General features: G+C 52.6%; 1 protein-coding gene and 1 long non-coding RNA gene across 10 annotated transcripts in view; one reads left to right on the top strand and one right to left on the bottom strand.

Annotated features, from left to right (window-relative positions):
• Window positions 1-237: 237 nt before the first annotated feature.
• LOC137444100 (uncharacterized) lies at window positions 238-7,837 on the top strand. Of its 2 annotated transcripts, XR_010988074.1 has the most exons (4): window positions 238-708; window positions 817-1,041; window positions 3,417-3,561; window positions 3,841-7,837. It is a non-coding gene; the product is annotated as an uncharacterized lncRNA (long non-coding RNA). The 2 variants fall into 2 exon arrangements; XR_010988073.1 differs by having other exon boundaries at window positions 238-1,041.
• Window positions 7,838-8,326: 489 nt separating this feature from the next.
• GLRA2 (glycine receptor alpha 2) overlaps window positions 8,327-24,704 on the bottom strand; it is a 93,982-nt gene continuing 77,604 nt past the window's right edge. For all 8 annotated transcript variants that reach the window (XM_068144395.1, XM_068144399.1, XM_068144401.1 and 5 more), the window contains one exon: window positions 8,327-9,330. In XM_068144395.1, coding sequence (XP_068000496.1) covers window positions 9,052-9,330 — 279 coding nt within the window. In that variant the 3' untranslated portion in view covers window positions 8,327-9,051. The remainder of the gene's footprint in view (window positions 9,331-24,704) is intronic.

The following is a 24,704-nucleotide window of genomic DNA, read 5'->3' as shown; positions in this document are numbered from 1 at the left end:
ATCCTAGCTCCTCAGAACTCAGACTTCCCCTGGAGAGAAGATGTAGATAAGGCAGATCAGTGAGTTTCCCAGACCCAGCCAGCTCCCTAGCCTTCCTGAGGCACAGAGGCTCAGGGCACAGAGCAGTGACCCTGTGGGCCGTGCAATGGCTCTGCCCAGCCTGCCCTGCCTGCTGAGGGCAGCCTGCCCTGCCTGCTGAGGGCAGCCTGCCCTGCCTGCTGAGGGCAGCCTGCCCTGCCTGCTGAGGACAGCCTGCCCTGCCTGCTGAGGGCAGGCTCTCATGGCACAGTGACTCAATCTAGAGCAGAAGGCTTTTGCCCAAGTCCTTTCCCATTACAGTTCAGGCTGCAGGAGATGTCTGCAGCTGGTGGCAGCCCTCAGTAAGTCAACATTCACACATTCGGTGTACATCACATTAGTGCTAACTAATTTTGTTTAGTAATTGATTGAAGCCTGCTCTGCCTCTGCAAAATGGACTCCCAAGGCTGAGTCTGGCCACATCCACAGAGGTTTATGTGGATCCAGGTGGCAGAGGAGAGAATTCAGCCTCCTAGATCAGTGATGGAAATTATTCTGTGACAGTGGACACTCTGTTTGTCCTTCTAGCCATTCCCCACAGCACAGAGTGCCAGAGAGTTCCTGGATCCTTCCTGGCATGGCATCTTACCAAAGTCCTACCCAGAGTGATGCTGTCTGAAGGAAGAGGAGGTGAGGTTAGGCACTGAGCTGAAATGAACGTTGGCATACACAAACCACACTCCTGACTGTGTAGTTTTCCCCCCAGAGGCTGCTTCACTCTTTCTGCTCCCCTGACAGGGACTCCAGCAGAAGGAGAGGAGGAGGCTTCTCAGGAGTCTTTCAGGGGAGGATCACTGCTGGAAGCATCTCCAGCAGCCTCAAAGCTGTGAAGTGGAGGAGAGTCCCAGGCCCTGGCACAAGAAGAGGACTGAAGTCTAAACTGTGATTACTCAAATTATTCCTGCCCAAGGAGGAGGCATCACCCTAGGCTTTAGCCACCTGGGAACCATAGGCCCTTGGGAGGTGAGTCCTGACTCAGCTGCTCCCCTCCACTGAGGTTCCCAAGGGATGATTTTTGCCAGACCAGGAGGTTAAAATTCTTTAAATCAGAGGTTTTGACTGTTCCCCTTTTGGACTAGCAAAACATGAACTGGTTTCTCGTTCATGAATGCCGTAGTGCTCTGGAAGGCTAAATGTCTTAGTCCTAAATGATTCCAGCACTAATCAAACAAAACCCTTTTGCTGATACATTCCTGGGGGGTAGCATTGGGGGTTTAGGGGCATTAGAGAGATTCTGTGAGAAGCTGAGAGGCCTCAGGGTAACTTCAGGTCTGTTTTCCAGTGGCAGCAGAAGCTTTCCTTCCACTACAGATCTTCAGCTCACTTTCTGGCAGGAAAATTGGATTCTGAAGGGCTTCTCTTTCCCAGACAGCTTCAGCATTCTCACAGTCCTCCCTCCAGCAGAAGCTGTTTGCTTTCCATTTGTTTGCACTGCTGAGCAATTAATGGGCTGAGAAGCAAGTTAGGGCCAGCGAGGAGCCCATCTGTACTTGCTCTGCACTGTCTGCTCAGCCCACCCAACCTTTGCCAGGCTCAGGACAGGCAGGAGAGTGGGAATCTGAAGGTCAGTCAGGAGGATTAGACTGGGAGCAAGGGTCAGGCTGTGGAGGCAAGCTGCTGCCAAAGGGAGGATGGTGCTTAGGGCTGTGTTTTGGGCTGAGGAGCCCTGTGCAGAGCAGGAAGCTGAGGGCTGTGGATCTGAGAGCCTGTCCCTCTGCAAACTCTCTTTTCACTTCCTGTCTGCAGGAAGGAGATCCCTGTGAGGGGCTGAGATAAAGCTATGGCATCTCTGCTGGGAAACAGAAAGCAAGCAGATGCCACTGCCCCACTGGGTTGGTGACAGGGGCAGATGTCCCTGCTGAGCAGGCAGCTGGGGCTGCCTCCCCTGGAGCTGTCAGCCAGGAGGAAACAGCTTGCAGCCCATGTGGCACTTCAGCAGAGGCAGCAAACATCACATTAATGTTTGTAGGGACCCAGTGACCTGGCACTGTGGGGTTGGCAGCCCTGCATGGACTGCCCCAGCATCTGCCAGCTCTGTGGCCAGGGCAGCTGGGAACTGTTGGGGACAGCTGGCCCTCGCCTCCAGTGACTGCATGGCAGGGGACAAAGGGGGAGGAGGCTTGTCCTGTGGCTGAGCCATCTCTGTGCCCACTTAGAGAGGGAAAACCAGACCTGACCTAACAAAATCAGGCCTGCCCTGGCCCAGGGAAGCATGGAGCAAAAGAGGAGGATGTTGGTGCACTCATGGCATGGGCTCATGGATCCTGCATTCATGGCATGGACTGAGGCATTGAGGAGCAGAAGAGCCAGGAGAAGGCTATGGGGAAGGAAGGGCTGGCTGGGGCAGCCATTCCACAGCTGTGCTCCTGCTGCCAGGAGGGAAGCACTCACACCCCCTGTGCACAGCACCCAGGCCTGCCCTGGGCTAACACTCATGGGTGCTGGTGGGGAAAGGAGAGCCCCAAAGCACCAGGAACATGCCAGACATGATGAGCATGGAGAATCCTGGCTGGGGACCCCATGAGTTTCTGCTAGGGAATGAAGCTGCTGAGACTGTCTGGAACAGGCTGCCCAGGGAGGCTGTGGCTGCTTCCTGCCCCGAGGTGTTCAAGGCCAGGCTGGATGAGGAGCAGCTGAGAGGTGTCCGGGAGCCTGGTGGGGAGGTTGGAGGGGATGAGCTCTGAGCTCCCTTCCAGCCTGAGCCAGTCTGTGATTGGGACAAACTGGGACAAACTCCAGGTAAAAGAAGCAATCTTCAGGGCTGAGATTTCCACAAGCACTTAATGGTGCTGAGTGCCTCCCTTCCTGGGTATCCATTCCACCAGGGAAGGCTTGGGAGGCCTTATGCTCCCAGAATAATTGCTTGGCGTCTCCTGAAGCGATGTCTCCTTTGACATGTTCCAAGTGGTGCATGAAAGAAGGCAGCAAGTGAAAAATCACAGGGCCAGGATGTTCTTCCCTGGCTTAAAAGGGTCGGACGAGGCACACAGCCCTGCTGAGACACAGCCCCCCCGGCCTCTGAGCACTCTCCTTCCTCTGAGAGGGAGGCTGAGCCACAGCAGGTCTGGAGCCTCAGGCTGCACTTCAGCTGAGCACCCCGGGCAGGATTCACATTGGATATTGGGGGAGCTGGTGAAATGGTGTTTCTGTAATCTTTAATGAAACTCCTGGGTTTAGCATTTAGCTGATCTGCTCAGTGACACAGAAGAGCTAATCACACACGGGCTGAGGGATTCCTTCACCACAGGCAGCCCCATTTCCTGAGGCTGCAGGAGGCTGCTTAGATGCTCCAATGGTGCATGAAAATAATAACAAAAAGATACCCTGTGTCCTTGAAGCCCAGGAGCAGAGCTGCAAACTTGTAATTAAAAGAGGAAAGAAACCTCCCCAGAAGCCACCACCCCGGAGCAGTTCCTGCTGAGCAAACGACAGCCCTCCAGGAATCTGCAGGAGCAGTGGGGTCTCAGCAGGTCCATAGCTTGGGTAAGTGCCTGCACGCTCAGCACTGCCCAGCTGGGGGGTGGTTTCTGCAGCACACTGCTGGGTGAGTGTCTGGAGTCACAGGGGACCAGCTGCTTCTGTGACCCCCATCCACTGCAGGTCCTCAGGGGTGAAGCTGGACAGCTCCCCAGGGAATCCTCAGGGACAAAGCTGGACATCTTTGTGGGGAGGAATGGAGTAAATGAGAAACAAGTATACATGACAAAAGGTTTCCCCCAAAAAGGTTTTCCTGCTGATGCTTCCCTCTTTGTTTCTCTCCAGGTCCCAGATGTTCATCCTTCTCTGGACGGCCACCCCAGGGCAGGGCATCAGGAAGAGCTTGATGGAAGAGTGATACAGAGCAGAAGCAAAAGGTGTTCCCAGCGTGGGCACAAGGGAAGTTCCCATGGCTGCACATCCTGAGTGCTGCTCATAGGCAGGAGCCAGGAAACAAACAGAGAGAAGTGCAACAGCTTCCCCAAGCCCCTGCCAGAGAGCCCTTCAGCCTCCACTCTCACTGCTACACACTCGATGTCCCTCTTCAGCCTGGCCTCCTCGGGGCAGCAGAGGAGGCTGAAACCAACTCCAGCACCCACAACACAGTCACCTTCTGGGCCTGCTGTAAGGCTAACCTCTGAGCCCCAGGGGACCCTCTGCAGAGCCTGTCCCAGGCTTGGGCTCTTGGGGGTGAGGAAGGGCACAAGTTGTCCTTCTTCCACACCAGGCTCTGGTGGAGTTTCCTCTCTTTTCTGCTCCACTCTCTCTGCTTGGGAGCCACCGGGAGCTGTGCAATGACTGAAAGCTGCTTTGCCTTTGACTCTGGGGACTGTCTGTGGCAGGCAAGGAGGAGTTACAGCGGAGAGAAGGGAATTCTTCAGGAGCCAAGGGATAAAGATGACATTTCCAGACACGTTCAGCCACAGGCCTGGCCTCGTGATGTCAAAGGCAGAGCTCTGCTTCGCCTTAGGGAAAGCAAATGGATGGCACAGCCAAGGGCAGGTGGGAACCTGTCAGCCCTTCCTTTGCTCTGTGCAAATGCACTTTCCCCAGGTGATGCTAAGGGGCATATTCCCCCTGTGCACTCCCAGGGGTCTGGCTACATATTCCTAGGCAGTGGGAAGAGGAGAACTGTGTCCAGCTGCCACCCTCCTGCTGTGGCACACAGCATCAGCCACCCCCAGCAAGAGGAACTGCTGCAGGTCTTACAGTGAGCTGGCAAACCTCTTTCTGAATCAGCTACAGAGCTGTTCAGGTGATCAGAGAGGATTGTGGATGTTCTGTGCCCGTAAACTCCCAGCTTCAGCACTAGTGAAATACACCAACCCCCAGAACTCTGCTGCTTCATCACTGCTGCCCTCCAGGGCTCCTTCACAGCAAAGATATGAAGCTGGTGTGTTTGCTGCTGAACGTGTGCCTTCCACAGCTCTCCTCTCCACTACCTGAGAGGCTGGTTTGGACTCAAGTTGCTGCTCCTCCTCAGAGGATGATGAAGAGAGCTAATCCACTCTGAGTGTTTGCCCTTCCAGGTTATCTGGCGTGCTTCACACTGGGAACTTACCCTTCACTGGGGACTGGTCTGGGAGTTGTTGGAGTCAGTGAAGCACCCTCCTTTCCCTTCTGACTCCAGTGACGACTGCACTGCAGCTGGGAGCAAATCAGTCAGGTGGGTTTGTGTGGAGCTGCTCTTGCTCTGCAGCCTAGCCCTAAGTGTGATGGCATTGCACTCTTCCCTGCAAAGCAGCCCCCCCATGGCACAAATACCTTCCTTCACTCTTCCTGTCAAGCCAGAAAAGATTAATTGTTCCAGTAAAATCTGTAAGGGGCAGCTGTGGATGAAGTGTGGCTTTGCTCAGGTTGTTCTCCCAGGCAGGAGTCCCTCTGGGCAGCCTTGGCTTTGGTTGTTGTCCAGAACGTTGTGAGGCACCGATGCCTCTGTCCAAAGGCATTAGAGCAAGTTCCTTTGAAGGTCTGGCAGAGGCTCATTCTCAACAGCTACAGCTCTGCAGACAGTGAGGAGGAACAGGCTCAGTGGAAGTATTTTCACAGCAGGCTGAGGACTGCAGAGCTCAGCCTGCAGCCTGTTTCTTTGCTGCTTGCTGTGCTACAGGAACCAGAGTCAGAGAGCTGCCTGTGTGCTCCCTGTGCCACCCAGCAAACACCTTTCTGTCTGTGTCCAGCAGTGCAGAAGTGGCAGCAGCAGGCTGGCCTGGATCCCTTGGTAAGCTCCTGACCTGTGATTTCTGGGTGATGCAGGAGCTGTGGCTGGGCCGAGGCACTGATTCAGCCCCCTCAGAGACCTTCCCAGGCAGTGCCATGCCCCTGACCCCAGGGATTAGTGCCATGCTCCTCCACAATGCTTTCCACAACCCCAGCTGTGCGAGGCTTGTAAGCTTTGGCCAGTGTCTCACGTTTGGTCAGCAGCTCCTGTGCCACCAGCAGGCTTGTGCACAGATGAAGAGCTGCAGCAATTCAGCTGTAGATGAACACTGCTCCAGCAGCTCATCAGTATCCATCAGTACCTCATGCTGGGGAAGAAGGGAGCCAGAGTGAGAAAGTCTCAGCATCTGTGGATGAGTGGAGTTTGACCTTAATGCTCATATGTGTAGCACAAGAAAAACCTCTGCCCCCAGACAAGCTGTGCCCTGGAGCTGTCCCCCAGCAGCTCTGAGCTGCCATCATCTCCTACCAGAGACTCCAGGAGCATCTGATGCTGCACCATCCCTCTCCTGCAGTGCAGTACCTCAGGTACAGCCTGGAAAAAGATGGAGAAAGAGGAAGGAAACAAAAAGATCTCTCATCTGCTGCCCTTGCTGTTTTTCTACACTCTCCTCCTACTGCAAGAACCCTTTCCTTACAGCTCTGCTTTACTGATTAGGCTTGATCAAGCACATGAGGGCATCCAGCTGCTGAGAGATGGCTGAGCCTTCCTCCTTGCCCACTGAAGCACTTGGGTGCAGCCTGTAGCAGCAGGATGCCAGTGCCCTGAGCTGCTGCTGCATCCTTTTAAGGCCTGCTGACAGCTTTTGAAGCTGTCCTCATACAGTAGGAGCCATCACCATTGTGTTACAGCAAAATGCAAGAGTTTAATTGTTGCAGAGCCTCGTTTTATCTTGCCAGCTTGAACTGTAGCCTGCAGCTCTTCCAACAAGTCTGGAAGCTCTTTAGAATTAATCCCAGGCCTCTTTCCTTCCTTCCTGCTGTGTCTCCTGCCTCATGAGGGCTATTTGTCTGGCACTTATTTTCTAAGCCATTCTTTGTCCTCCTATGATGGTGCCTTGAAATGAAACTACTTCACGACTTAATTTTGCTCCTCTCTGAGTGGAAGCTGACCAGGGCTTGAGTCCTGTTGCTCTGGTAACCTCACCAAGCATTTGTTGGGGAAGTCTCTAAGTCCTGCTGCCTTTGCTTTGGCTTTTTACCTGCAGGCAGTTCCTCAGCCAGCACAGCTCTCTCTGGTGCCAGCCACGTTCTTTGAGCAGAGGTTCTTTGATACTCCTCTGGTTTCAAGCCCTCTCCCTGTGATGGCTCCCAGGCCACTGCCCAGCATGCTGAGAGCAATCCTGTACCATGCATGTAGCCATTCCTAATTGCAGTGCTTGGCAGGCCTTGCCTGCCTGTGTGCATCATCTGTGTCCAACATTCAGTCAGAGCACTCTGAGGCTCAGCACTGATCGCTGTGCAGCTATAAACTCTGTCTTCAAAAAGAGAGGCTCCTCTGGGGACTTTGCTCACACATTACTCACCTGTTACACACAGGGCAAGAGCACAGCAATATTCTCATGGATGCTGCCTTTGTACCTCACATGCAGTCAGCAGAATGTTCTAGCAGATTGTCTAGTCAGTGCCAACAGCCAAGCACTGCAAGGTGTGCAGCTGAACTTGTGGTGTGGGTGCTGGAGGCACCTGAGCTTCACTGCAGGAAGGGAGGTGCTGAGGCCCTAAGGAAGTCAGGAGAAAGTTTCAGCTATCCCCAAGCTGGGCCCAACCCAGGAGAAGCTGAGGTGTGCTGCTGGCCATGCCCCATGCTGGAGGTGGGCAGCAGCCTGCCCCTTCCCAGGCCTGGCTCCACAGAGGTCAGTGTTCTGCAGATGCTGCTGTCATGCCCTAACCACCTTCCCAGCAACAGCCCCACTGCTGCAGGACAGCCAGCAGGGTGTGCCCAAGCCTGGGCAGCAGGAGGCTGCTTCTCAGCCCCTTTGTGCTGGGCAGGGCTGGGCCCTGGCAGGAGCAGTCTGGCTGCTACCAATGAAGGGAAGAGTGAGGAACTGGTAGTACCACATTTAGCTTTATTGAAATTGAACAAATACCTTTTGTTTCTTAATAAACCCTTTTACAGCTACTTTAAAATGCCAGCGTTGGATCCCTCTTAGGGTACAGGTTGTCTTCTGTGTAAACAAAAATGCCATCTCTGGCTGCTTTTTGTACTTCTCTTTTGTCATGTTCTACTTTAAAACACAGAGCGAGGACCGAACCACGCAGATCCGGCACCCCAAGGTGGCAGGGCCTGGACATCACAGTACAGTTTAAAACTCTCAGGCTAATGAATGACATTTCAGACGACAGCCACTTGGAGTCAAGGCAGGAACCAGAGGTCTGCCCAGGAGTGGTGTTTGCCTACGGAGCTATGGGCTGCAGCTACCCTGGCAGCGGAACGAAAACTTGAGGCGGGACGGAGCTAGGGCCAGAGGGGAGCAGGTCCTTGCCAAGCAGAGTGGTGCGGGGCAGCACGACAGGGAATGTACAGTTTGGCACCTGGAGCTGCGTGGAGAGTTGGCAAAGGCAGTGAGTGCCCTGCCTGCCAAGGAGAGGAGAGCAGAAGCCTCACTGCCTGCGGGGTGAGAGCTAGCAAAGAAATCACAGAGCACAGGAGCCCAGCCCCGGGGTGTGGGGCCAGGGCAGCAGGGCAATACTCAGAGCACAGCAGGACAGCAAAGTAGAAAGAGCTTTTGTTTGCCTTTTGCTTTTCCCTCTCCCCTCTCAGTAGAAATAATTTACAACCCACAAAAGGACGCCCTGGTGAAACCACTAACTACAGAGATGGTCATGGAATGCAGCTCAGTAGATGTGTTTGGGATGACAGAAAGGCAACAGTATCCTGAAAGGTTTGGTCCTCTTGCAGCTCACCCACTGTAGCCACCCCAGTCTCTGGTGGACATCTCAGGAGGGCTGTTTGGGTTCTGCCTCCCTTCTGCTTCAGGAGGTGAGAGCCTGGTGATAAAGCTGGGTGCAGTTTGGCCCCATCTGGAGACGCCTGATGGGATGCTGAGCCTGGAAGAACAGAACTGAGAGCACAGAGAGGGGACCCTCGTTGGCTGGCCTCACGTTTCCCATGCAATTGCTTTACCCTCTGCACTTCTACTCTCTGTTCACTTTCTCCTCATCGCCCTGGGTGTGGGGGGAAAGAAAGCCTGGGTCCAAGGGACAGACAGACACCCCCCTGGGTATGTACAGGTGGCTCCCTCCGGCTCAGCAGTCCTGGTGGCCCCCAGCTGCCTACTTCTTGTGGATGTCCTCGTGGCGAATGATCTTGTAGGTGATCCAGTAGAAGATGTTGAAGATGAGGAAGGCAAGGGGGAAGGCGGCGCGGGAGATGGTGTCGATCCTTTTGGCACGGTCAACAAACTTCTTCTTGATGGACTCTGCATCCTTGGGTGCCGCTGGGGGCGGGTTGGGGGCAGCAGCCTTGACTGCTGTGCCGTCCTTCACCTGCAGGCAGTGCCCCATGCCGTAGCCGCTGAAGTTGAATCGGCTGTCGCGAGCAACTTCGTCCTCCTGGGGGTGAGAGACACAAGTCAGACCCACAGCCCCTGTCTGTGGAGCAGGTCCTGCATTCGAGCAGCTGAGCTGCTCCTCTCCACAGTACCTGGGAACTGCCTGGCCATGTCATCCAGGTCTCCAAGGCAAGCAAGTAACTAAACCCGATCAGCAAAAGAGAGCCTGGTGTGGCAATCAGGTGGCTGCAGCGCTGGTGAGCCAGAGGTTTAACTTCTCTAGGTACGGCTCAGCTCAGCTCCCTAAGCAGCAAGCTGCGGCCCCACAGGGAAGAGATCTGACTTCACACATTTCCCCTTGCTCTCCCTGGGCTGGCTGTTGACAGCAGGGAGTCTGCTCCAGCCAGGCTGAACTGATGAGCCAGGGACCCCAGCTCTTGGCCATGGGTATCCACTCCTCCACCTAACCTCAGCCTCCCCCTCTGATCTACAGCACACAGGTGGATCAGAGCCCCCTGCTCACAGCATTGCTCTGACAGGCAACACTCCAAAGTGCAGAGGCTTCAGTGGCAGCCAGGGGCTGAGTGCCACAGAGTGAGCTACCACAGCCCCATCTCAGCCAGGCTCTGGGCTCAGTGGGCAGTGTTTGGTTGTGGGGAGGTGAGTACCACCCCCGTGATACTGTGTGAGCAAAGGCTTGTGGCTGTGCCGGCATATGTTCCTTGCTGCTTTTGCTCTCTGGTGGCACAGGAACACACAAGTTCAGCTACTGGCAGCCCTCCACCAGGGATTCAAAGGCAACACACAAGCAGCTCTACTCTTTTCCATTCCAGAAGAGGTGACTTGTAGGGCTGTTAGCTTTCCCTAGTTACAGACCCTCTCCCCAACCCACAAATGCTTCGCTGCTGACTGGAAATGGCTGTTTCTTGGGCTCCCAAGGAGGCCACCCACAGGGAACACTCCCTCCTGTCACTGAACCACAGCCTTCTGATCTCACTGGAGAGCCAGGGGCTGCATGGAACAAAGCCATCGGAGCAGGAGGGTGTTGAGTACAGAACACATCAGCTGAGCTTGGGGTTTGGGAGGGAGGGACATTTCACAGCACCACAGTACATTAGAGGCTGGAAGTGACCTCCAGAGAGCATCCCCCCACAGAGCAGGAGCACCCAGGGGAGTCTGCACAGGAATGCATCCAGGTGGGGTTGGAAAGTCTCCAGAGAAGGAGACTCCACAGCCTCTCTGGGCAGCCTGCTCCAGGGCTCTGCCCCCCTCACTGTGAAGAATTTTCTCCTCATGTTGAGGTGAAATCCTCTATGTTCAAGCTTGAACCCATTGTCTTATTACTGTGCACCACCCAAAGGAGCTTGGCCCCTTCTACTTGACACCCACCCCTCAGCTATTGATAGACATTGATCAGATCCCTCTCAGCCTTTTCTTCTCCAGACTAAGCAACCCCAGGGCTCTCAGTCTCTCTCCACAGGGGAGAGGCTCAAGTCCCCCACTCATCCCGGTAGCCTCTGTTGGACTCTCTCCAGCAGGTCTCTGTCTCTCTGGAACTGGGGAGCCCAGAACTGGACACAGGATTGCAGCTGTGGTCCCACCATTGGCACCTGTCCATGAGGCAAGTCGCTGGTCCTTCACACAAGGACCTCTTTCAGTAACTGCATTTCTCTTTCTGCCCAGATCCAGCACTGGGCTTGAAGGTATCACCACAGCTGCTCTCATTGCCTTGGAGCTGACACATCACTGACCACCCAGCAGCTGGCTACTGACAGCCACTCTGCCTGCTGATGGCAGGAGGACAGGCAGGGCACAGTGCTCCTGCGCCCCAGCACTCCAGCCTGGGAACTGCTTCACAGCATACCCACAGGCAGCTGCAAAACTGCAGTCCTGCAAGGCTGTTTGAGCACTCCTGAAGGGGTCCTGCCCCTTCCCTTCCAAAGCTCACTGTCACCAAGAGGAGGAAATGTGGCTGTCTTCTTCTGCAGTTAGTTATTTACAGCCTGCAGCCCCTCTGTGACAACTGCAGTCCTACTTCAGCTCACTGGCTATAAAGAGGGTGTTTAAAGGTGAGCACACTGCACCCAGAGCTCTGGGCACCTGCTATGGGCAGGGCTTCTCTTGCACCACCACCGAGTCCCACAGTGACCCTGGGAGCTCCTTAGAATAGAACAGAATAGACCAGGTTGGAAGAGACCTTCGAGATCATCAAGTCCAACCTATCATCCAACACCACCTAATGAACTAACCCATGGCACCAAGCACCCTATCAAGTCTCCTCCTGAACACCTCCACTGATGGTGACTCCACCACCTCCCTGGGCAGCACATCCCAATGGCCAATCACTCTCTCTGTGTAGAACTTCCTCCTAACCTCCAGCCTAAACCTCCCCTGGCACAGCTTGAGACTGTGTCCTCTTGTTCTGGTGCTGGTTGCCTGGGAGAAGAGACCAACCCCCACCTGGCTACAACCTCCCTTCAGGGAGTTGGAGAGAGCAAGAAGGTCTCCCCTGAGCCTCCTCTTCTCCAGGCTAAGCAACCCCAGCTCCCTCAGCCTCTCCTCACAGGGCTGTGCTCCAGACCCCTCCCCAGTTTTGTTGCCCTTCTCTGGACACCTTCCAGCAGCTCAACCTCCTTCCTGAACTTCCTTCCTCACAGTGCTTCCCTTTCCCAGGGTTGGAAGAATAAAATGTGTGCCCAGGACACCAAAGGTGATCAGAAAGGTGACAGTTTGGCAGTAGCTGTGCTGCCAGATGTGCTTCATTCATCTTTAAAAAAGTCATTGCTGTTGCTCCCGAGGGATCTGTGGAGGGGAAAAACCAAACACACTGAGCTCAGTGCAGGATGCAGAGTCCTTATTGCCATGGGCCCTGCTGGGTCACAGCTGTGCCACGTGGGGCTGAGCAACTTATCCTCAGTGTCCCAGAGCTGCTCTGAGCTCACACACTCTGTAACTACAGTGGAACCCCTGGGTTTAAATCGCATTGTTTCAGCCTTCAGCTGTAAGGAGTCTCTGGTTCCTCATGGGGTTCAGAGCCCTGCTGTGCCACTGGTGCCTCGTGGCACCCAGAGGGCAGCATGCCCAGGCCTCCCCCTGTGTGCTCATCCAGGGCTGCTGCAGACCTGATTTACCCTGGGTGCAAGAAGTGCAGCATTCCCCTGGGGTATGAGCTCCTCAGGCCTGTTGTCTGCTTGAGCAGAGCTGAGGCTCCTTCTCCCCAGTAAAGCCCTGGCTTGCTCTGTTAGCTGTTCTCCCAGCATGGAGCCATTTGCTAGTGGCCAGTAGTGTCTCTTTATGTTGCTTCTTTCCAGCCTTCATAAAAAAAACTCCTTCCAAAGACTAAAGAACTGATTAAGAGAAGGGCTTCATGTTTCTGCCCTGCCACTTCTGTACTTGTTTGATATGACACACACAGAAACTCAGCACTGGCTGGAAACACCTCAGGTGTAGCTGTTTGACCATCTCAGTGCCACTGGACCCAAGCAAGGCCACAGTCCTTGGAGTCCCACCTGCAGTCTTGGAGATGCTGCAGTCCCATAGCCAACAGTAAATTCCCCCAGGAGCTTCAGGGGCTTTGCAGTCTGGCACCTTCCTGCCCCCTGAGTGCTGCCAGCATCTGCAGCCTCACAGCCAAGGCCTGACTCCACCAGAGCTTTCCCATCTAACCAGACATCACTTTAAAGACCTCCTCCTTAGCCTTTCTGATGAAATTGGCCAAGAGTGCTGAAGATTTTCCTGCCATCCAAATGATACTGATGGAAAGGTTTCACCACATTAGCCACCCGTGTGCTTTGTTTGATGATGCATTGGTGGGTTTGGTCTTTTTGCATGGAGGCAAAGCGAACCAGGAGCTGCAGTTGTGCATTATGGAAGATTTATAGAAAATAAAGGTCCCTTAGAACCCTTTTCTTTCACCATCACCTCTCCTTTCCCACCATATCTGCCCCTTTTAATCCCACCCACCTCATTTTCCCCCTTCTTCCCCTCAAACCCAGAGCACCTGGGCTCTGGTGGAGTCTCCTCCCACCCCAGGTGTGGCCACTTTACCATCCCCACCCACTCCCCTATTTAATCCCACACAGGAAGGGCTGAAGCCCTAAGCTGAGCCCATCTGGGCTGAGGATCCTCCTCTCGTCTCTGGTGAGTGCCCATGGTGCACACTGGGTGATGGTGGTGGTGACTACAAAGGCCGGGGGGCCTGCTGGCCCCCCGGTCAGGTAGGGAGACAGCTCATGGATGGTGTGTACGGGAAACCACAGCACAGGAGGGAAGCAGAGCAGCCAGGCATGGGATAAGCTCAGAACCATTTACTCCAAAACTCTGCTCTGAGAGCAGCTGCTTCCAGGGAAATGCAAAATGTCAGCACTCAAACCAGGCTGGAGAATTTCTCCCCTCCTTCCATTTAGATGTGAGTCCTGACCTCTGAAAGCCAGGGACTGATTCACAGCCCCCACAACTCCACACTTTTGTATTTCCTTTGATTAAATGTTACAAAGACAGATTTAGAATCCACAGAAAGGCTTAAAGACCACCAGGGTTCAGATTAGATGTGAGCTTGTGAGAGAAGGATGGCCACGAGAGCTGAGGACCTGCACAGGAGACCATTGCTGGTAGCACTGAATCATTTGAGATTAAAATGCCTGTCCCTTCCTGCCCCCTGTTTTCATATCCTGTCTTTCCTCCACCTAGCTCTAACCATGCTGTCTGTTCTGATTGTTTGTCTTAGCCTGGGGCAGGCAGTTGTTCCTCCTGGCCTCTCTTGCCCTTGAGCGTGGTTCCCCCTTTACAGCAGTGCACGGAGCACCGCAGGATGGCTGAACCATGGTCAGCAGGAGAAGCAGCAAGGACGGTCAGGATGCTCTGTGACCCACCTGTGAGCAGCAGTGCCGAGTGGCCTCTCCAAGCACGACACCTCCCCTTCCCCCGGGGGTGCATTAAACCCTGGCTGCTGTGGACTGACTGCAGCTCGATGGGATCCTGCCTCAGGCCAGAAATGAGTTACCGTGCCACAGGTTGGCTGCCCTGTGACTTCCCATGACTCAAGCAGCTGGATGTTCATGTGATTAAGCAGGCAAATATGATCCTTGCAAGTTACCAATGCACTTTCTCCAACAGCATGTGCAGTGTTGCAGGTTAGTATCAGTGCAAGTGGAAGAGGTGTAGGTCCCTGGAGAGTCTGGGACAGGGCTTTTGCTGGGGGAGCAAGTCAGGGTACTGGATGTGCAGCTCTGAGACAAAAGGCTCACACAAGGCTGTTTCCCACTTGCCAGCACCTTGAAGTTGTCTCCAGACGCAAAAGCAAGGCGCTCTCAGCAACTCCTCCTAATGCAGAGCTTGTCTTTGATCTTCCAACAGCTTCACTTGCTTGCATCCATTTACTTCAGGGCCCTTGCTACTCGGTTTGGACAGTTGGTGCTGCAAATTGATTCCTGAACCAGGCCCAAAGGTCCTCCAGTGCTGCCACTACTGCTGAAGAGCCAAGAAGGGTTAACAATGAGAGCAGCCCTGCCTGTGTCTGATGCTCTAAATCCTTTGACTTTAAAGAACATTCATGTCTGACCACTGCAGGGGCATCTTCTGCAGGCTAACCTAAGCAATGGAGTCGGTTTGCTCTACTCGTTTAATTGCTTTTCATGTGGAGTCATCTCCCTGATAGCCTTTATCCAGCCTCTTTACTGCATGCTCAAAGAGTGCTTTCAGTCAATGCAATCAGGACTGTCTTTGGGATGGGTCTTCCTTCCAGGAACAGGAGTTTGGGTAAAGGGAGGGCTGTCCACAGATCTGTTTCTCGTTATGGTACCCTCATGAGCACACTCAGGTGTTGGCTTTGAGTAATTTTCATCAAATAGGAATGATTTTTTTTTTCTCAATTTTTAATCCCCCTCTCTGGGTTGAGGCTGGGTTTGTGCTCTACAGGGCACTGCCTCTAGCTTCTCTTGGTCTGGCTCTGCAGCACACAAATCTGGAGGGCTGTATTTCTGACCTGGTTTTCTTTCTTCATCCTCCTCCTTTGTAAAGCTGCTTCATCAGGTCTAGGATGTGATTCACAGCATCAACCTCACACCAAAGCACTTAGGGGTGGCCAAAACTGTGCCTTGCCTGCACAGCTTTCTGTACAAGGCATTCTGAAGTGCCTGGTCCTGATCATGTCGAAATGCTCACTGCCAGCCTTGACTCAGCCTTCACAACAAGGAACTCGAGAGGGAGGCTTCAAGGGCTGTGTTTAATTTACTCTCTGATGTGATTTATCCATTTGATTTTGCTACTCTCTTCCCAACCTATGGTGGGCAAAGGGTTTAAAAGACTATCTGGTTTAATTACACTTCAAGGACAGAGGAGATTAGTTTTAGGTGTGGGATGGAGAGCACACAAGACACTCATGTCAGCTTTGGTAAGCACAGTCAGAAATCCATGGCAAGTTCAGACTTCCATGTAACAATGGGATGGACAGGAAGGAGACTCCAAAACAGAGCTGGAGACTGAACTATCTTCATGATGTGGGGACAGCTCCCATCCCTCAGCACTCCTCATTCACCAAATCACAGGATGTTAGGGGCTGAAAGGGACCTTGAAAGCTCATCCAGTCCATCCCCCCTGCCAGGGCAGCACCACCCAGAGCAAGCCACGGCGGAGCTCTGCCAAGACAGTTGTGCTCCCATGGTTTCAATTCCCAGGGGTCACTGAACATGTGGGTGAAGGTGGATCAGCTGAGAAGCACATCTGGACTTGCAAATCCCCTTTAGCTCCCCACTGAAGGCTCTGACAAAGCTCCATGAAGAGCTGATGAGAGGGAAGGTCCTTTCATAGATGAACTGTTTAAAAGGCAGCACTGAAGGTCAGGAGTCAGAGATCTGCTCCATAACTGAAGGAGTGGCTGGGGGAATCCCCACGAATCTGGGGGAGAATCAGTAGCGAGGGAGAGGTTTATAAAACAGCTGGGGGAAGACAGGCAGGTGAAAGGGGTGATTCACAGGGACAAGCCTAAGCCAGGCTTGCCAGAAGGATTTCTAACCCCTGAGTGAGCAGGTAACAAAATGGTAGTAAATTAAACCCAGGCTTGATAAGTACAAGGTAAAGCACTTTGCAAAAGATAACCCTAATTACACACAGACAGTAATGGCTTCAGAATTAGTTCTTTCTCAGGTGGGAGCCTGGGGAATTACCATGTAGATGATTCCAACAGCATTAGTCTCCTGCTCAGCAGCAGGCAGCTGGTGAATGAGACAGAAAATGTCACTCTGCCACCTTATCACTCACAGTGGGACCAGGCTTAGAGCACGAGGAGCACTCCTGGTAAAGAGACAGCAGAACCAGATGCAATTCAGAAAGGAGCAGCAGGGGCGATGAAGAACTTTTCCTGCATGAGTGTGACCATTTGAGGCTGTGCCTTTAAGAAAGGGACAGTGCTGGAACGCTCTGGCTGAATGCTTTGAAAACAAAGATAGGTCTAGACGAATTTCATTGGTAGATTGGTAGAATCCAACTTTGAGTTCAGTCTGAGTCTGTCTCTGTTCCAGTCTGTTCTGTCCTTTCAGCCTGTCTGCTTCTGAGCAACAGCGGTGGGACCTGTTGACCTTGAGAGAAGAAAACTAATCCCTGCATGTGCTTTTGAGCCTAACAAGAATTTCCTCCTTAATCATTACCTTTCTCTCTCTCTAAGCCCTTTTGGGAAAAAAGGGAGGTAGGGGGAGAGATGGGGTGCAGGGGGGGAGCCCTCCTCTGGCTGGAGGAGGGAGTTTTGTTTTGTATTACTCTTTTGCTGTGTATTTCTGTATACATTGTATATACTGTATATTGTGTATATGTCTACTGCATTTCATCCTGCTTGCAAATACAGCTTTTACCCTTTGCTCCTCTGACTGAGTTAGCTGTGGTTTCTTTGTGGGGGAGGGAGAACTGAACCTTCTCTCACCACTACAATGAGAAGCGAAGTAGATGAGATGTGTTCATCTCAGAAAAAGCTGAGCTTGGGGGAGGACGTCAGAGATCATTAAACTGGGATCAAAACTACTAAGTGAAAGGAGGGGTCAGTGGTGAGCCTCCAGTGCTGGCTGGTCTTTGAGGTCTCTTCCAAGCTGATATATTCTGGGCACAGGGGTAGGTTATGTTTTGGGGGAGCTTTGTGGTAGTTTGGGTTTTTTGGTGCAGGAAAGGCTAGACCATAACAACACCATGAAGGGGAAAGGAGAATTTCTTTAGGGGAGTGACATCTTGCTGTGTGAGAACGCTGCAGACAGTGCCACAGATGGCAGAGATTCACAGAGCCATGTGCAAGTGCACCCTCAGCTGCTTGCTCCCAGAAGGCAGCAGGGGGGTTGTCTCGGAGCTTTTGAACACCCACTCGTGGCCACTGCTGCAGAGAAGGCCCTAGGACAGGGGACTCCTCACTGCACAGGGCATGTCCTATGGAATCACAGAATGGATCTGGCTGGAAGGGACCTCCAGGCTCATCCAGCCCACCCCTTGGCTCAGCACTGAAGGGTCAGCATTAAATCATGTCCCTGAGCACCAGGCCCTCACCTCAGGTCTTCCACCTCCTGCTAATGTGCTGGGACCTGGAGCCAGTGTTGCAGTGTCCTGCCCTTCTCTAGCTTTTAGTACTCTGGGTGTCCTCTTTTTCTCTTCACTTGGTTCTGCTTGAGGCTGAATCTTGCTAATGCAGAAAGAAATGGCTCTTACACAGCAAGCCTCTGTCTCCTGGTTTCTTAGGTGGAGGTCAAAGGGAAGATGGAGAAAGTTTTGGTTACATTGGGCAATAATTAGGTCAGTAACAAAATTCTTTGGTTTCTTCCACCTGGAAGAGCTCTGGGACTAAGCTTGCCTCCATCAGATACCATTCCCAGTCCTTAATTCAGACTTGTCACTTTCTCACCTCAATCCTGCCCAAACTATGGCTCTATTTGTTCTAAATATTTGTTCTAAATATTTGTTCTAAATATTGTTTTTCCTGAATGTTCACTGAGATGTTCCCCTGAAAGAGAAGTCGTCTCTTCCCAGGTCTACTGCACAATGCTTCTCCACCAGGAGCCCCATTCTGCCTGGCAGGGAGGTATTCACTCCTTTCCTGCCTCTCTTCACACTGGTGTTTCTGATTTTCCTCTCACTTGCCCCCCCAAAGCCTTACAAAGTCCGTGCATAGCAGACATTGGATTATAAATAGCAACCACATCCTAGTTCATGGAAGAGACATTGGTCACTGCTGCCTCTGGAAAGGGCTTCCAACAGACTCATTTGGGTTTGTTTCAGGAAGCTGTATGTGATAGTATTTCTGTCTCCACCAAAGAGCAGAGGAAGCTCTGAAGCATGAGCGATTTGCTCACTCACTCTGTGAGAACAGCAATGAGCTGCTGTTAATGCAGTAATGAAGTGGCAGTTGCTGTGGCTGCACCCTCTGCATGCAGCAACTGAGCATTATCCAACTGAAAGAGGAACATAATTTAAACATGGAGTGGAGCAAAAGCATTGAGAGAGCTCTAGATGGAACCTGCACTTCCCAAAGCTTCCTTCCTGAGCGAAGAGATTGTTGTAGCGTGATGGTTTAACCCAGCGACGCCAACAACAGCTTGGCAGAGCACGGTCGGGGCAGCGAAGGGAGCTGTGTTCCACAAGCACTAATGGAAGGCAAGGAACACGTACAGAATATGCAGGATTTACAGTATCTTGCAAGAGGGAAACAACACAGGAACCCTCCTTGGGAGGGGGATTCCACCTCGCTTACCCCCAACCTCTCTCCTGTCCCTTTTTCCTCTGTTAATTAGAAGAAAAGAGAAGAAGAGGGGGAAAAAAAGTTAGGGGATTTCAGTTAGCTCCAAGTGTTGTGACATAAGGCAAAGCAAGACTCTGTTTGCTAGGATCTGAGACCCTCAAACACGCCAAACGTATCTCACCCTTCCCACTTTCTCTCACCTCTGCAGAACACCTGCCCCAGGAGAGATGAGATGGGGCAGAAGAGACTCTCCCTGTACCTCCTCACAGCAGTGTTTAAGCCCCAGCCTTAGACCTGAGCACTCTGCTGCCCTGAGATCCGCTGCAAGGCTAAGACTGCCCAGCAGGTCCTGTCCCAGGATAAAGGTGCAAGGTGTCCCTGGCTGTGTGGCACAGGGGCACCCACCTCTCAGCCTCCTGGTCATGGATGGGGCTAGCTGAGCACCCATCTGCCTGGGGCTTGTCTCATCAGGTTCTCTGGCACTTCTTTCCAAGTGGGAGAAGAGTTTTTGTTGCATCCTTGGGAAATGCCTGACTGGCTTCTGGCTCAGCTGTGGCCATGGCAGATGACTTTGTGGAGCACCCTCGTGCCCTGAGTGTGGCACCTCAGAGTGCCTCATTTGCCACCCAAGATTAGAAAATAACAGAAAGGGAAACGCTGCACCTGTGCCTGCAGGGCCCACGAGGGGCAGTCACTGCTCGACTGGTGCGGATCCCCCTCTAGAAAATGTTACTGCTCCTGATTTTTGCAGGCTCAGGTTCTGATTCCCTTAGCTCCTCCAGTGTTTGGGCCACCCTGCAGCCCACCCTGCAGCAGGCCTGAGACAGCAGACACCTCCTGTGCCAGGGCTGGGAATGAAGCCCTGGGACCTGTTGCATCTGTGCCCCTTGCTGAGCACTGGCTGTCTCCCACCTCCTGCTGGAAAGGAGGGGAAGGAAGAAGCTTCTTTTGCTCTCTGTCAGGGGGGTCCTCTCCTCCAAGCTATTTCCTACAGCAAGCACCCAGAGCAAACCCCACCAACTGCAGATGGATATCACCAGATCTTTCTCAGACATTAATGCATTTAATTTATGCAAATACTGCACAAAACAAATTAAATATTGCAAATTATATTAATAATTTAACTTCTGCAGCTAAAAATAACCCAGAATACCTGAATAGTCTTAAAGTGTTCCCATGCAAATTTCATGTGTGTTGTGCATGGCTGCAGCTCCCCAGGAGACAGCCCAGCTGCCAGCTCAATGCTTTGCTCTTCCACTTAGCTATTCTCAGTACCAGACTTCAAATAAATAATGCTTTGGGGGTGGTTTTCCTTCCTTGTCTTCCATCACACGAATCATCCTTTCTTTGCCTGTCACCTAGTCCCGGGTCTGGCCAACAGCTCAGCCTGGGTTTGCCAGGCTGTTTTTGCAGGGCTCTCAAGCCTGACTGGGCTACACCAAGTGTTTACCAGCTACCTGCACTCCAGACCCCGGTCTGAAATTAAGTTGCTGCCCCTTTGGAGCACCTTGGCTGTTGGAGTGTGTCAGACATTGTCCAGACAAAAAGGCCTCTGTACCTCCTTAAAGATGGTCCTTAAAGATCTGCCGGCTCTGCTCTGCTGCTCTGTCCCTGAGGATACTTTCCCAGGGGTCCTGCTGATTAATTCCCTAAGGAGCTGGGAGTCTGCCTTCCTAGAGTGTAGAGTCCTGACGCTGCTCCTTGCCTGTCCCACGTCCCATAGGTCATATGAGCTCCATGGCTGGGTGGTTTCCTGAGGGTCCTGGAGCTCTTTTGCAGTATTTCTGCCTGGTAGCATGCTGAAGGCTGGGGGACTGAGTGCTCCCTTCTCTGGGTCTGAAGGGAGCAGATATTTCAAAGCACAAACCCACTGCACCCTCACCTGAGGGGACAGCTCTGGAGAGGGCACACTGAATGTATCTGGCACTGCAAACAGATGGATTCAGCTTGGGATAGCTCCTGCAGGAAACATCAGTGCAAAGGATGGGACAATTTGTTTGGGGTGATGAAGAGCACCTGGCTCACCCACCAAGGTGTGACAGTTCCAATCACATCTTCATCCCAATCCACAGCAAAGGAACAAACTCAGGACTGCCCAGACTGCTGCTGTCTATCTGACATGATCATTTGCAGCATTAGTCACTAAATTGACTCACTGGACTGCCCTTGATCATATGCTCCATTTTCTGCTCAGCAGGGCCCTCTCTAACAGCTATATATAACCTTGGAGGGGAAAAAAGAGAGACAGCTCTCACTTAGATCATTAGGAAATGAAGCTGTGTTCAGTTTTCCTCCTGTTTCAAAGGTTAGAACTGATGTGATCTGTGTGCTGTGGCAGATGATAGATGGCTGTGTTTGTCTGCCTTGTCAGCTCCTCACACACAAACCTAACACTCCCTCCCCATGTGCTCCCCTCCGAGGGCTATCCTCCTGCAGGGCCCCAAATGGAAGTCACTGTGCTGCCAGTTTGTGAGGTGCTTGCTTGTCAAACCACAGCTGGCATTTCAGCCACCCACCTGAGTCCTTGCAGCAAACACACAACTCTGACTGCAGCTCAACCCTGCCTGCTTTCCTCTTATGGAGAGGACATCGCTGTGCCTCTTAATCCACAGCTCTGCTCCTCTGCTGCTGGCTCCCAAACACCTGATTGCCGAGCTAGTTGCTCAGGCAGGTTGTCTTTAGACTGCATCATGCATCCATGGGCTTTACATCACTGTCAAAATAAGTACTGCATTAATCCAGGCTCCTCACATTTTTTGACACAGGCTCGTGTCAAAAAATGGTTTCTTCAGTCCAGCCCCAGGTTAAAATTAGGAGTAAGCTCTAGAAAGGGCTGTGGAGTGGAGGGCAGCTCTCAGTGCTAAGAAAGGATGGGAGCACAGCCAGCTCAGCAGGAGGCTGGCATCAGTTACCACATACAAACCTGTGCAGCTCTGTTTGAGCAGCACATCTGCAGCTGGGAGATGTGCTGCTGCAGACAGGAGGAGCATCAAAGAGCCTGAGGACACAAAGGGCCTACCACTGCTCCCTTCCAGAATGGTAAATAACTCTTCAGAGACCTCTTCACTGACCTCTGTGCCAGGAGGGCGAGCAAGTCAAGGAGAATTGCAGGGCATAAATCAGGAACACTCAGCTGCAGGTCAGCACATCCACAAAGAGATATCATTCATCTCAGGGTCTCCCAGAGGAACAACCCCTCACAGGTCTTCCTTTCCCTCATTCCTGACAGGCTGGGCACATCACAGAAAGGACTGTTTGAGGGCACAGATTAATACTGTCAGCAGCTGTAAACAGCCCAGAGTGCTGCCGGTGCCAGGTCTCTAGCTGGCTCTCAAGGGCTCTCCTGGTCCTGTTCCTTGCCATCCTGTGTTCACAGCCTGAAGTGCTGAGCAGGAATCAGCAGCCATCAGGCCAGAGAGCTTTCTGTGTGTTGTGATGCTTTAAACATGCAAAGAGGCTACGGTCTAAGCCTCTTTGCTGCAAAGCTTCGCAAGCTGCCGTCAGAGAAGATCCCCAGCTTCACATGACTTCGGTGCCACTTCCTAAGACATCTTCACTTGGATAAGGAAGGCAAGGGGGGAGGCCTTGTGGGAGAAGAAAGGTCAGATTTCATTTTTCATATCCCACCACAGCATGCTGATTATCCCTGCAGCACTTTGAGATAGCAGGCACCTGCCCCGGGCTAAGGCAGCCCCCAGCTCATTCCAGGGGTAAGGTCTGGTGCTCTCCCTCAAACACCTTCCTTCTCCCCTAGCAAGAATAAAACCTCCCTGCAGGGGCACTGGATTCTTGTTCCATGGCTGAAGGAGGTGAAGGCTTGTGGGATTCAGGAGGTCAGGCTGGGCAGCAAGGAATGCACAGCAGTGACAGAGAAGTGAGGCTTGGAGAACGCTGCCTGGGATGCCACATGCAACAAGACTGTCTGGTAGCCTCACCACCAGGAATCACACAGGGAAGAGGAGGGTCACACACAGAGCATGATGACAAAACCATCTCCTGCCACGGTATCAGCCTTGACATTCAACCCCAGCCATGCAAACGCCCACGAGATGACTTGCCAAAGGGCAGAGCAGCAACAGCACAAAGGAGGGAGACAAAATCAGTCTCTGTGCATCAAAAAGCACAATTCAAATAAAGCATTGTTACAAGAGAATACCACAATAGTAGTCACAAGCGAGAGTGAACAAATATCAAAGAGCAAACAAGAGGCAGGCAGCAAGCAGGCATCCCCAGTACCTAGGAGCAATAGAAGAGGAGCTCTGGAGCATCTTCAAAGCCTTGTCAGCATTTGGGGGAAAACATCCTTGGTGCCAGCTCGACACAAAAAGAGTTATTTACAACCAGGGAACGTTCTCTGTGCCTGCAAAAACCTTCCCTCTTTGGACTTTTTATTGCTCTTTCTTCAGACTCCTGTTTGATCCCGAGGAGAAGTGCAGTTTCTGCCTGCACCCTGTGAAGAGCCAGCACGGGTAGCAGCAAGGGCAGGGTAATGAAAGGCCAAGGCAGCAGCCAAAAGCACAGAAGAGACTCCCCCCTAGCTCAGGACAGACAGCCTGGGACATCTCCAAGCCAAGGAACATAGCAGCAGTGCTCAGAACCATTCAGAGGAAGCTCTGCAGCGGCAAGTGGATCAGTGGCTTGGCTTCAGGAGCTAAAGCTGATGCGCAGGTGGAGATGTGAGAGGGCAGCACTGACCTAGTGCTTCATGACTTGTGATGTGTTTGTTCATGGCAGCAAGTAACCTTCTTTTCCCCCATTGTTTTTACTTCCTTGCTCACATGAGCTCAGGACCACCAGCGAGCTCCTCCAGCACCATCTGAGGGATCTGAAATGGCAAGAGGAAGCTGGACTGTGCTGAAGCCTTCAGTGTGCTACATGTGTTTCTACTCTTACCTGTGTAACTGCTCAAGCAAGCACAGACACCCATGTCACAGGGAACAGCAGCTGGCACCTGCAGTGGCTCACGTGCTACAAACACGTCTGGTCATTGAATCAGACTCTGCCTGACCAGCTTGCCACAAGCCATGGCTGTTGGCTTGGACAGGAATGACTAAACAACATTATCCACCCTCTGGAAAGAAAACAGACGGAGGAAGAAATGGCTTCAGCAGCGCTGTGTGAGAGCAGCCCCAGAGCTGGGTGTTACTGGAGGCCCTGACGCCGCTGTGCCCTGGGGACAGCTGAGGCTCCCGCAGCCCAGCAGAGGCAGTTTGGTTTTGCACAATGTCATTTGGACAACATCATTACAGAATGTTTCTCAATTAATTACATGCTAACAGCAGCTTCTGTTCCCTATGGAGAGCAGGATTAATTGGGTCAGCTGTAAGCATGCACTCCACGGCTGCTGCTGCTGCTGAGCACTTGCCCATCTCACCGCTGTGCCAGGTAATGTCGCACCACTGTGTCCCATGCGCTGCAGATCTGCAGGGCACACACAGCTGCCAGGCCACGGAGCTGAGCTGCCGTGCTCAGCCTGCACTGTGCCTGGCTGGAGCTGCTCAGCCCTTTCATTCTCCTGCAGAAACACTAATTTCTGTTTACTCAGGTTGAAATACTCTGCAGTTGAAAATCAAGCTTGAGACAGAGCTCAGAGCTGGTAGGAAGTGTCATGATCATAACACTGGCAATGTGGAGTCAGAAACTGCTCTCCCAGGTGCCTTCATCCCTCGCTGCAAAGAGGACCTGACCCTCCCTCACTGCAAAGAGAACCTGTCCAGCACTGCAGTGAG

This window comes from Melanerpes formicivorus, unplaced genomic scaffold (assembly GCF_026170545.1).
Source record: "Melanerpes formicivorus ecotype bairdi unplaced genomic scaffold, bMelFor1.0.p_v2 SCAF_11, whole genome shotgun sequence".
NCBI classification, from domain to species: domain Eukaryota; kingdom Metazoa; phylum Chordata; class Aves; order Piciformes; family Picidae; genus Melanerpes; species Melanerpes formicivorus.
The sequence above is the reverse complement of the archived record's forward strand: the minus strand, read 5'-3'. Positions and strand labels throughout refer to the sequence as shown.